The following is a 13,354-nucleotide window of genomic DNA, read 5'->3' on the forward strand; positions in this document are numbered from 1 at the left end:
AATACAGAATATCAGGGCAAAACACTGTTCATAATCAGGCAAAAGAAAGAAAATGCATACAAATAGGAAGTCTGTTTGCAAACAATATGATTCTATACCTAGAAAACCCCATAATTTCTGCCCAAAAGCTCCTTGATCCAATAAACTTCAGCAAAGTTTCAGGATATAAAAATCAATGTACAGAAGTCAGAAACATTTCTATACACTAACAACATCCAAGCTACAAGCCAAATCAAGAATGCAATCCCATTTACAAAAGCCACAAAAAGAATAAAATACCTAGGAATACAGCTAACCAGGGAGGTGAAAGATCTCTACAATAAGAATTACAAAACTCTGCTCAAAGAAATCAGAGATGACACCAACAAATGAAAAGACATTCTATTTCATGGATAGGAAGAATCAATATTGTTAAAATGGCCATACTGCCCAAAGCAATTCACAGATTCAGTGCTATTCCTATCAAACTACCAATGGCATTCTTCACAGAATTTAAAAAAAAAAAAACTATTTAAAAATTCACATGAACCCAAAAAAGAGCCTGAATAGCCAAGGCAATCCTAGGCAATAAGAACAAAACTGGAGGAATCACTTTACCTAACTTCAAGCTATACTGTTAATACAAGGTTACAGTCACAGCATGGTACTGGTATAAAAACAGACACACAGACCAATAGAACAGAATAGTGAGCTCAGAAATAAGGCTGCACACCTAAGAGGTCAACAAAAACAAGCAATGGGGAAATGACTCCCTATTCAATAAATGGTGCTGAGATAACTCGCTAGCCACATCCAAGATTGAAACTGCACCCCATCCTTACATGATGTACAAAAATCAACTCAAAATGGATTAAAGACTTAAATATAAAACTTAAAACTGTAAAAACTCTGCCAAGATAACCTAAGAAATACCATTCGGGACATAAGACCTGTCAAAGATTTCATGACGAAGATGCCAAGAGAAACTGCAACAAAAACAAAAACTGACAAATGGGACAGTATAAAGAGCTTCTGCACAGCAAAAGAAATCAACAGAGTAAACAGACAACCTACAGAATGGGAGAAAGTATTGGCAAACTATGCATCTGACAAAAGTCTAATATCCAGACTTTACAATAAACTTAAATTAACAAGCAAAAAACAAACAACTCCATTAAAAAGTGGGCAAAGGACATGAACACTTTTCAAAAGAAGACCTACAAGTGGCCAAGAATCATATGAAGAAAAGCTCAACATCACTGATCATTAGAGAAATGCAAATCAAAACCACAATGAGATACCGTCTCACACCAGTCAGAATGGCTACTAATAAAAAGTAAAAAAATGACAGATGCTGGTGAGGTTGCTTAGAAAAGAGAATGCTTATACCCTGCTAGTGGGAAAGTAAATTAGTTCAGCCATTGTGGAAAGCAATTTGGTGATTTCTCAAAAAACTCAAGATACAATTACCATTCAACCCAGCTATCCTATTATTAGGTATATGCCCAAAGAAAAAGAAATCTTCTACCATAAAGACACATGCACGCATATGTTCACTGCAGCATTATTCACAATAGCAAAAATATGGAATTAACCTAAATGCCCATCAATGGTAGACTGGATAAAGAAAATGTGGTACATATATACTATGGAATACTATGCAGCCATAAAAAAAAGACCAAGATGTCTTCCACAGCAACACGGATGGAGCTGGAGGCCATTATCCTAAGCAAACTAACACAGGAACAGAAGACCAAATACCACATGTTCTCACTTATAAGTGGGAGGTAAACACTGAGTACCCCTGGGCATAAAGAAGGGAACAACAGACACTGGGGCTTACTTAAGGGTGGGAGGTAAAGAACTGAAAAAGTACCTATTGGGTACAATACTTACTGCCTGAGTGACAAAATAATCTGCACACCAAACCCCTGTGACATGCAATTTACCTATATAACAAGCCTGCACATTACCCCGTACCTAAAAGTTAAAACAAAACAAAAAAACTGTTCATGAGCATCTACTAATAAAGCAATCACTTTATTACATAAAACTGTACTGTATTAGAATTTGTCATTTCTCCTGTAAATTCACAGGTCTGTTAGCAAATCTTAGGTTTACTCAAAACTGAAATTACAAACAAATTTTATTAAGCAAAATATATGCCATCATTGATGGATAATAAGAACTCTACCTAAACTAGCCTTAAATATTTAGCTACAATCCAGATGACAGGTACTTGAATGTAATCTTGGCTGCAAATTGAATAGGACCATCTATTTTCAGTCGTTAAAGTTCTACCACCTTTTCCTAAGAAAAGTAATCTAATTAGAACTGCAGATGCTGTACACAAGACTCAGAATAGATACATATACTTACCAGCTTCTACAATAGCTGGCTTATTACTAGAGCAGACGGATAGCACCTTCAGCACTCTGCTTGTGGTCCACAGTAGTTTCTCATAAGTATAGGTCCTCATTATATTTACTAAAGCTTGGGGTCCACCACTAGCCAGTATGATCAGCTAGAAAGATATATATACATATCTTGTTAGTCATGGAATCTTGATCACATGTCTGAGAAGAGCCATATTACCAACATATTTTATTATACAAGAATTTCAGCCAGCTTGTCATTGGACCTAAATGTATTCCTGGACCCCATCACTCTGACCCCCATACTGGGGCCCTATCCAACTTGTCCTTTTAAAGCATTCCACTCAAATTCAGACATCCCAGTCCTCCCAAGAATGTATCAGTTTTGGCCCAATTTCCTTCTTCCCATACTGATCATAGCAGAAGAAAAAAATTTAGAAACCATGTTGGTAGGCAAGATTAATGCCCTAAGATGAAAGTTATATCAAAACTGATTCACTGAAAATTTGAACCAGAACTGGCACTTAAAACTCCTTATCACTTGGCCCTTTAATTTTCCTAATTACATCCACCTTAAAAAGAGATACCATAAAATGATCATTCACTCTTGTCCTTTCATTCCCTGTGTATCTTCCCTTTCAACACTGCCCCAATTTTCTAAAAACAAATTTCATCATTTCATGCTTCTGCTGAAATTTCCCATTGTGCTTTTAAACATGCTGTACAAAGCCCTATGACATCTGCTGAGTCTGTCTCAATAGCCTCACCTCAAACCTTTCTTCCTCTTTACTGTATTTCTTAAATTCCCAAAACTTTCCATCTCCTTCCTTCGTTTCAAAGATGCTGTTTCTCACCTAACCTTCACCTAGTGAATCCCTTCTCATCCTTGAACACTGAACTCAACTATCACTTCCTCCAAGAGGTACCTCCTTGAACCCTCAAAAAGAGTCTGTTTCACTTGTGTTATGTGCTCTCATAGCCCCCACTTCTTCCCACTACATGAATTAAATAGTAGGTTATTATTCCCAACATCTACATCCCACCTAAGAACAAAAGTGTGAAGAAAAGCTTGCCTATGATATCCCTATTACTTCGCATAGTGCTTTACATATGGAAACTCAAAAATTTAAAAGAACAGAAATGAACTGGGCTGCACAGCAGGAGGTAAGTGGCAGGTGAGCGAGCATTACCTGGCTTGAGCTCTACCTCCTGTCAGATCAACTGCAGCATGAGAGCCTCATAGGAGCGGAAACCCTAGTGTGGACTGCACATGCGAGGGATCTAGGCTGCACGCTCCCTATAAGAATCTAATGCCTGACTATCTGAGGTGGAACAGTGTCATCCAGAAACCATTCCCACAACCCATTCATGGAAAAACTGTTTTCCACGAAACTGATCCCTGGTGCCAAAAAGGTTAGGAACACTGCATGGAATGACATGACACTGGAAGTGTCCGATGCTCCATGAAAACCACATAAAGAAGAATTCTCTTACCTTGCTTTCTTGGTTGCCATATGCTAAAATTTGAAGGCAGTCTGTCGTAATAGCCAAGAATTTAACGTTTGTTTTGTTGAGCAAGGCAACCATTTTCTGTAGCCCGCCAGCTAAACGCACTGCCATTTTAGCTCCTTCTTGATGTAATAAAAGGTTGTGGAGAGTTGTAATGGCATAAAACAACACAGAATCCACTGGTGAACTGGGAAGAAGAAAAAAGCCTCATCAGAAATATTGTGACTATACTCTTCTACTTTTTAGCTTCAAGCATTCTGACAATGTTTTCTTACCCAAGCATTTTCACCAGGGCAGGAATGCCTCCAGACTTAAAGATGGCCAACAAGCCCTCCCGATGATGGGAAAGATTATGCAAGGTCCCAGCGGTACAACGAGCTGTTTCTACATCATTTGTATTCTGCATGGTACGTACAATAGCAGACACCATCTGAGGAGAGCGCATGATAGCGTGTCTGGAAGCTTCCTTTTTAGAAAGCTGATGGACCATAACTGCAGCCTTATTAACCACCACCTATAATACAAGAATCAGAAACATCATTAGTTTTCAAGTCCTGGTAGTGGGTAGACATTCTGAACCTACTCCCCTTGAGCATTTACTTCAAGGGAGACTAAAAAGCTAGCCATGTCATTGCTCACCTGGTCCTCATCATTTAGCAGTTTTGTCAGTTCAGGGATTGCACGTGTGGCAAGTTCTGCATCATCTTGATAGTTAATCAAGTTTACAACTGCATGTTTCAGCATCTGTGACGGTTCAGCCAAACGCTGGACATTAGTGGGATGAGCAGCATCAAACTGTGTAGATGGGATCTGCATGCCCTCATCTAATGTCTCGGGGAACATAGCAGCTCGTACCCTCTGAGCTCGAGTCATTGCATACTGTCCATCAATATCTGGAAAAGGTTAATCAACACTCACTATCCACAGTTCAGCATTTACCTAAGTATTTGCTATCCTAAATGGTAAAAGTGACATTGCTATTACTCCCTTTTCTTCACCACAACATTTTATTTCAACTATTATACACTAACTTTTTAGTTCTCAAAACTGCATTCTGACTTTCAGTAAGGCAATGAAAAATACTCTTACCAGCTACTTGTTCTTGAGTGAAGGACTGAGAAAATCCCTGTTCCCACTCATACAGGACTTGGGAGGTATCCACATCCTCTTCCTCAGGATTGCCTTTACCACTCAGAGAAGGAGCTGTGGTAGTGGCACCAGAATGGATTCCAGAGTCCAGGTAAGACTGTTGCTGCCAGTGACTAACAGCCGCTTTTCTGTCTGGTTCCATGGCCATGTCCAACTCCATCAAATCAGCTATAAATATGAAACAGTATTAGCATTAGTAGATTGGAAATGTTACTTTAATTAAAAAAAAAAAAAGAATCTGTGATATGACCCATTGAAATATTTTTAGAAATAAAGTCAAATCTGAAAGACAGCCAAGAAAAGCAGAATGATAGCCAGGGTTAGCTCAGTGATGAAATACCTAATCCCTTAGGGGACCACCTAACAGTTACTCACTGAATCAGTGGAAGAATGGTACTGCATCCAGGCTCCAGAAGCAGTCATCCAGACTAGATTCCTGCTGGTGGCTTGTTTGCTATTTCACCAAGCCATTAGGAGGAGTGAGCAGAAAATGGAGCAAAAGGTAGCCTGACAAGTAAGCAGGGAGAGAGGAAAGCAGGGGAATCTCAGCCAGACTGGCTTAATGGCAACGAAGCAGAGCCCCAATTCAGTAGCTAAAGATTTATGACACAAACCTTGAGTAGCCATTGTCCACGCTGGATTTTCAAAACAGTTGTATGGTATACTTCAAATACCCTAAAAAAAGTTAATCAAAAGTCATTAGGATTTAAATTTAGCTTGATTAATACTCCTAAGTCACTGGGATGTCTGTTAAATGTCACTATTACACCCACAAAAAAAACCCCATATCCTCTTTTACCAGGTTATTTAGTGAAACACAAGACCTCATGGTCTCCTCCAGACACCTCAACCACAGCTCCATCACTGCTGAACTTCAGTGGAAACTCCTCCTTACCAAATACATCTTTTTATTAATAGTAGAAATATAAATTACAGATAATCAGGATGGTGATGAGAAAGCAAAGAGTTGTGATAATAAAAGCCAGGGAGGGGAAAACACTATTCAAAAATCAGCTGCTCTCTGAATTCCAAAAGGTCTCTCGTGTTTTTAACCTTTCACGGAAAAATTCACAGATCCCCTTTGGATAACAGAGGTACAGTGGGATTTTAAAAACTCCACATTTTCATTAACAAGTTAGTTGTTTTCTGATATAATACAGTGCCATCAAAAATTATTTTTCATAGAGCAAATTTTGGTGACTAGAATAGTGAATTTTAGATTTTTTAGTACAAAGAAAAATTACTTTTCAAATGAAAGTTTGCAACACAAAAGCACCTTTATTAGTAAAATTTTTCTAAGTTCAAATTTATAGCAATGATTTATTATAAATACAAATATCAATATGGATACATATTATTTTGATCAATATTTTAAAAATTAATATCATATACAAATCTTAGCATCTCATTTATGTCTGTATTTTGCCTTTATTGTGCAATATTCAGAAAAAAACACTGCATCACACAGGGAACTACCTGCAAATTTGAACAGTTCATGGCCTCTAGGTATTTCTAATAACAAAATTTCCTTTATTACAAAATCTGTCCCAAACAAGTTCATCTGGAACTATAAATAACATATTGGGTATGGAAAGATATGGATTAAATATTTAAGTGTGAACTATGTTCTTTTTTTTGAGACAAGAGTTTCGGTCTATTGCCAAACCAGGCTGGAGTGCAGAGGTGCACTCTCAGCTCACTGCAACCTCCGCCTTCCAGGTTCAAGTGATTTTCCTATCTCAGATGTGAGCCAATGCCTGGCCTTAGTTTCTACCTTTTGACTGTCTCTAAAAGAGTGGTTATTTAACTACTTCACCACCTTTCTGAAAAATTGGTTCCCCACTCCAGCCTCCAACGTATTTCTGCAAAAGGAGACTCAAAACATGTTCTACACTGAGCTTCTCCTTTGGTCAATGTCAACAGACTCAGAAACCAACTGGTCATGTCTATAGACTATATAGCTATTTAAGAAGTGCTTTGATACATCCGGCTTCCAGGAACATCTTTTTTATAGTACTGTTTTTCTTTGTTGTTGATGCAAAGGCAAAACATTTACGCATATTACTGGGTAAACTCTGTGTGGGCTGACCTAGTAACTTGACCGCAATTTATAACGATTTCATTTTTATAATGGAAAAAAGCATGTTCATGTTCCAAATTTACAATAGTCATTTGTACACTAGGACTTCCCAACATTACATATATATTTTTTAGCTTTTAAAATTTATGCAACATAAATAAAAATTCATCTTGCTCTTCACCACAACCCTATGAGGTGAAGGAGGGTAAAAATCTATCGGCAGTTAGAGAAGTAAAAACGAAGGATAGAAATGGGGATCTAATTAGGTAACAGCATAGACTCACTCACCTTGTACCTGCTCTGGAGGCAGATCCAAATATGCCAAAAAACTGAGCATTAATCACTAAAGAAATCAAATAGACTGCCCAGCAAGAACTAGGGCAGAACACTGCTCCAGAAAGGAAAAGGTAAGCCTTCCTCTTTCTGTTTCTGGCCTGAGCCTTACCGGCTAAGGGCTGGCTCTCCTCCACCACACCCTGCCAACCATTAAGGGCCCAATTCTAGTGCTCCCAATTAGCCAAAACTTACCAATCACTTCAGGAACATTTTTTTTAAAGCAACAAAAAAACTGACTCCATAGAAACTGAGATAAAATTTAAAACTAGGGGTAGGGTGGAGAGAGAAACAGAACACTTCAATTTAGTATCTCCATAAAAGACTGGAGAGAAAAAATAAAAACAAAAAGTTGAATAGAAACTAAAAGTGAGAAAACTTCCTAGAGTACAAATAAATGACAAAGACAAAAAATACAAAAGAAGAAATCACGATCAATTCAGGAGATCAAAGGTCCAACCAGTAGGCATTTCAGAAAGAATTATGAAGAAACAAAAATGACAAAATCCACTAAATACCAATCAAGAGGGAGGAGTGCTTAAAAATTATGAAGTACAATCATGCACTGCATAATGACATTTCAGTCAAGATGGACTACATACGCTACAGTGGCCCCATAAGATTATAATTCTGTATTTTTACTGGATCTTTTCTATGTTTAGGTGAACAAGCCAGGCGAAGCGGCTTGTAATTCTAACACTCCGGGAGGCGGGTGGATTGCTGTAGCACAAGAGTTCCAAGACCAGCCTGGACAGCACAGCAAAATTCCATCTCTACAAAAAAATTTTAAAAATTAGCCAGGTGTGGTAGTATGTGCCTATAGTCCTAGCCACTGGGGAGGCTGAGGCAAGGAGGATCAGAGTTCAAGGTTAGAGTGAGCTATGATCACACCACCGCATCCAGCCTGGGCAACAGAATAAGACCCTGTCTCTTAAAAGAAGAAATAAAAAAAAAAAAAGGATACACAAATACCACTGTTTCAACTGCCTACAGTAACATGCTATACAGCTTTACACCTAGAAGCAACAGGCTATACCATATAGGCTAGGCATGCAGTACACTATGCCATCTAGGTTTGTATAAGTACTACACTAAATGTTTCAAGACACAGGTTATCATTAAACTACAGACTACATTAGAATGCTATATTTTCTGACAGCTTTATCACCACCAAGTGATGTTTTGACAAAGGGGGAGCTGGCCAACTTCTCATGTATCTTCCATCCAGTCTAATGCATCCATGCATCTTTTTTTGGCAATATGAACATAATACTCTTTCCAACTACAAACTTTATAAAGGATACTTCAAAATTCACCATGCTATTTCTGATTTTAACCCTATAAATGTCTCCAGTCAAAGTCAAGGGGAGAAGTCTTGCCACAAATAATATACAATAGATTTCACACTAAAGTTATTTTTCGTTTTCCCATCAGGACAGAATTATCTTAATTACCTTAGTTTTCAGGAAGTTTGAGTATTATTAACTACGGGTAAATCTGCTACATAAAAATATAAAGCAGATATATTTTAAAATCACAGTTTTATACTAGCAATTCATAGTTCACTTTTCCAATAATCAAGATCCAAAGAATTATTCCCTGTTTTAAAGTTAGAAAGTGCTACTTTATTTCATAAGCAAGATAAACTTTTGATATCTCTTCAGGGATTTTTAAAAAGTTCATAGTAAAATCTGCAAATCTAAAAACACATGCATATGCATTTTCATTAACTGTCACCAGTAATACTTTGCCATCTAGAAAATGTATGCAGTTTCCTCAACTCTTCCTGTTTTAGCACATTTCACGCAACACTAACATTTTAAGTTACAACCCACTCCAGGTTCCTTTCTGCTTTCTTCTTTCACAGCTTTCTTTGGGGTGTGTGTGTGCGCCTGTATGTGTGTGTTCTCGAGGTGTCTTGTCATCCTAGAATGGTCAATAAGCATGAAACATCAAACGACCCTTCGTCCTCCAAACACTAAAATGTATGCCTTTGGTACTGTCTTTAAATAGGTACACAAATGGCTATTAGAAGTATGGAATCTTCTCAGGTAGGAAACAAGGTAAATGGAAAAAAAAAAGAAATGGAATCTCTTTATGGCTGGGAAAAATTAGTATGTTTCCAGAATGAGATCTTCTTTTCTTCACAACTGTCTTCCTTCCTCAGCCATAAAGTAATATATGCCTAGTATAAATTAGTATTTATATTTATCATCTCCATCATGACTCCACCACACAGTAAATGATGACATTTTGGTATGTTTGGAATGATATTAAACTCACTGCTACGTATTTTGAAAAATATAAAATCCCTTGTGAAGACTATTATAAAATATTATCATCTGGATTGTATTGTATGTCTATACTATAAGCTACCTCCTCCATTCTTAGCTTGTTCTTCCCCATTTTGTCATTATTCCAACAATGCCGCAATAAACACCTTGCATATAAATAATTCTCTTAATTTCCTATATCACCAGAAGTTCTAGAAATAGTATTACTGAGTTAAAGGGTAAGAATTTTAAGTCCTTTCATGCATAGCTCCAAAATACTGACAGATCATAAACTGACATAATTTTCACAGAACGTACTGAACATGCTGCCATCTTACCAAGGGCTTGTCAGCATCAGCTGTTATCTGACACAACTTTTAATAGATACGTTCACACATCTAACATATATACCATCACCCACCCATCCCACAAGGTTTTAAATTCCAATAAGTTATATGCTTATTTATTTGCTACGTATAATGTAGCCTTTTGGCTTGCCAGATTTTTGATGTCACTGCCATCCTTTTATATTTTTGTGAAGTACTTGTATATATTATACATAAAAAGCCCCTTGAATAGTCATTGATATAGCACATTTAGGCCAACTGGATGTCTTAGAATATAATTTTACTGTTTAAAATCACTAGATTATGGTAACATCCTTTGCGGGTGTGATTTATTGTTAGTGTCACCAATGAGTAACTCCACACAGCATCTTTGATCGGTAACATCCTAAAATAAATAGTACTGGTACTCCAGGGAGGAAAAAAAAGACAATGTTTTAAAACAATCTTTCACTCCATCTCCAAGAACAAATTATCACAGAAAGCAGATTGTTTTTCTCCAACTTACATTAACATAAGCAGCCAAAAAGACTAATATGTTAAAGCACAGCTATCTCCTTTAAGATACATCCTGAATAGGCTTTACCTCACAGGCACATTTTCTAAGTAATTTTCACAGAACATACTGAATTTCCAAAATATAATTTTATACCAATTAAGTTAAAAAACAAAACAATGCTTCATATAGTTTATGAAGTAGAAGTATGCAAAGAATATACACTAGCTTCTTTATAGTGGGCTATCAATACAGCAGGCCTGGGAGCAGCAAAGGGAACAGGATGGAAAAAAGTATTAAAGACGGCTGCAATTCGGCCAGGTGTGGTGGCTCACACCTGTAATCCCAACACTTTGGGAGGCCAAGGCGGGTGGATTGCTTGAGTCCAGGAGTTCAAGACCAGCCTGGGCAACATGGTGAAACCCTGTCTCTACTAAAAATACTAATTGTATTTTTAAAACTTATTTTAAAAATGGCTGGGTGTGGTGGCACATGCCCCTGTAGTCCCAGCTACTTGGGAGGCTGAGGTGGGAGAATCATCTGAGCCCAGTGTCCTGAGACATTTTTATACCCCTTTTATGTGGATTTTATAGTCTGATAAGGCTGAACAGAAAACAACTCTTAGTTGAACTGAATTTTTAATAAAAGTGGCCACAATTACATACTAAAACTATTTTCCTATACACAAATAGGACAGAGATTTCATTCATAACAGTAAAATGAGATACATACAACAGTAAATGGGAAGATATGTCTTGTTCTTGATTTAAGAAGAACTATAAGAAGGAACCAGTTACATCACGTTTATAATGTTATCACTAAGATAACATTATAAATCAACAACCACAGCAATTCAAGTATTGGATTATTAGGAAATAAATGGGTAAGAGACTGTAGTAGGCAGAAAAACACCCAGATATAATGTGGCAATTTCATAGATGAAGAAGGTAATATTTCAATTAGTGGATTACTTGATTAAAAGTATTAGGAGAAATGGGCTTGTAATTCCAACTATCATTTTTTCATCCTTATTTTACATTAAAATTAAACCTATATTCACCAAATATTTACATGTAAAAAATAGAACAATGAGATAAAATATGGGTATATATTAAGACTAAAACCATGCTCAATCAATGAACTGATTAAGCATGAGTTGAAATTGAAACCAAAAAGGGAAACATGAGATAATTTGTGTGTGTATGTAGTTTTTAAAATTTGAGCAACAAATCACCACGTTTGAAGTAATTCAAAAAATGACATACTAGAACATGTGTAACACAAAGGCTAATATCCACAGTACACGAAAAACTGGGAACAAGTCAAAAAGAAGAAAGAATTATACTGCAGGGAAAGAGCAAGAAACAACATTGCAAAGGAAAAACATAAAGTGAGCAATGAATATATACAAAGGATGTTTAAACCCATTTACTTTTTGCTTCTCAGATTGGCAAAGATTGAAAAGATTGATTAGTATCTACTGCTAATAAGGATATGGTGAAACTAGCAGAAACTTTTGATAGTAAGCTGGCACTATCCATTAAACATAAGTGTAACTACCCTTTGACTTAAAAATTCAACTTTTATAACAGAAATGTATTCTGTGGCAATACTGTCAGAAGCACGCCAAGTGAAGCATTCATAGAGAAAAAGATGAAATTATTCAAATGTCCATCCACAGGAGATGGAATAAATAATAATTTATCAATTAAATGGAATATATATTCACCCACTGAACAAATTTTAAACACCCTTTATGTTACTGGTATTACAGTAATAAGAGAGTCAAGGTCATAAATACAGTGAAGCTTATATTCTACTGTTAGGGAGTTAAGCAATTTAAAAAAAGAAAATGTAGAGTGAGAAATGCTAATAAACAAGTTTATAAGGTAGAAAGTATGGTACTCTAGCGGGTGGTCAGGGAAGGCCTGTAAGGAAGAGACATTTCATCAGAGGAGCAGCAGCTGGCCATGTAAAGATGGGGCAGAACACTCCAGGCAGAGAACAAGTGAAAAGGAAGGAATGAGCTTAATGTGGTAAAGGTATCGAAAGGTCACCAGTGTAACTAGAAGGCAGGGAACCATGAAGAGACAGAGATGAGAATCAGATCAGTAAGGATGTAAAATAAAATCCAAAGTGTACTGGGAAGCCAGTGAAGCAATGTGATGTATGATTTAGACTTTCTAAAATTGACTCCAGCAGCTATAAAGGGGAAAAAAGACAGTTAAGGGGCAACAGCAAAGCAGAAAGACCATTTAGGTTACTGCAGTTGTCCAAGTGAGGGGACGGGGGTGGTGGAATACCATACAGTCATTAAAGAGAATGAAAAAGGTATACACTAAAAAAAAGTAACATATATCAAGTATGCAAGGCATCTTTTTTACATATATGATTGTATACTTTTGCAGAACCAAATATATTAATTATTAGAAATATTTGTCCGAGAAGGTTAGCCTGTATAATTGAACCCTATATAGGTTAGCCAAATACTTAAATATAACGTTAAGGAAATGTTTCTAAGCATAAAAGCTAGGTGGCCTATGAAATGGACTTTGTACAAAAAGAAATGTGGCAACTACTCAGTCAATCATCTTGCCTCAAGGCAAAAACAAATTGCTAAAAATAAAAAAAGTGATAACCAATGTTTTCTAAAGCAAGGAAATAGTACTGCGAATTTTTCCATATTTAAGCAAATGTCACTTTACATGTATCAATAAATTTTCTATTTTAGTAATTTAATAAATATTTGTCCATTCCTAGCTCCTATTCTGTTAAAGTGACAGTATTCTAAGAATTAACTGCATTACAAAGTCACC

The 13,354-nt window shown here is 36.6% G+C and overlaps 1 protein-coding gene across 4 annotated transcripts in view; it reads right to left on the reverse strand.

Annotated features, from left to right (window-relative positions):
• Positions 1 to 13,354, reverse strand: part of CTNNB1 (catenin beta 1) — a 41,048-nt gene that overhangs the window by 11,012 nt on the left and 16,682 nt on the right. For 3 of the 4 annotated variants that reach the window (XM_003894619.5, XM_009201109.4, XM_009201108.4), the window contains exons 2-7: positions 5,627 to 5,687; positions 4,953 to 5,180; positions 4,503 to 4,756; positions 4,139 to 4,377; positions 3,849 to 4,050; positions 2,359 to 2,503 (exon numbers count right to left, since the gene is read on the reverse strand). In XM_003894619.5, coding sequence (XP_003894668.1) covers positions 2,359 to 2,503; positions 3,849 to 4,050; positions 4,139 to 4,377; positions 4,503 to 4,756; positions 4,953 to 5,180; positions 5,627 to 5,639 — 1,081 coding nt within the window. In that variant the 5' untranslated portion in view covers positions 5,640 to 5,687. Of the gene's footprint in view, positions 1 to 2,358; positions 2,504 to 3,848; positions 4,051 to 4,138; positions 4,378 to 4,502; positions 4,757 to 4,952; positions 5,181 to 5,387; positions 5,520 to 5,626; positions 5,688 to 13,354 lie in introns of all 4 variants that reach the window. The other variant, XM_009201111.4, reaches the window with a different exon arrangement.

This window comes from Papio anubis, chromosome 2, assembly GCF_008728515.1.
Source record: "Papio anubis isolate 15944 chromosome 2, Panubis1.0, whole genome shotgun sequence".
Classification (NCBI taxonomy): Eukaryota; Metazoa; Chordata; class Mammalia; order Primates; family Cercopithecidae; genus Papio; species Papio anubis.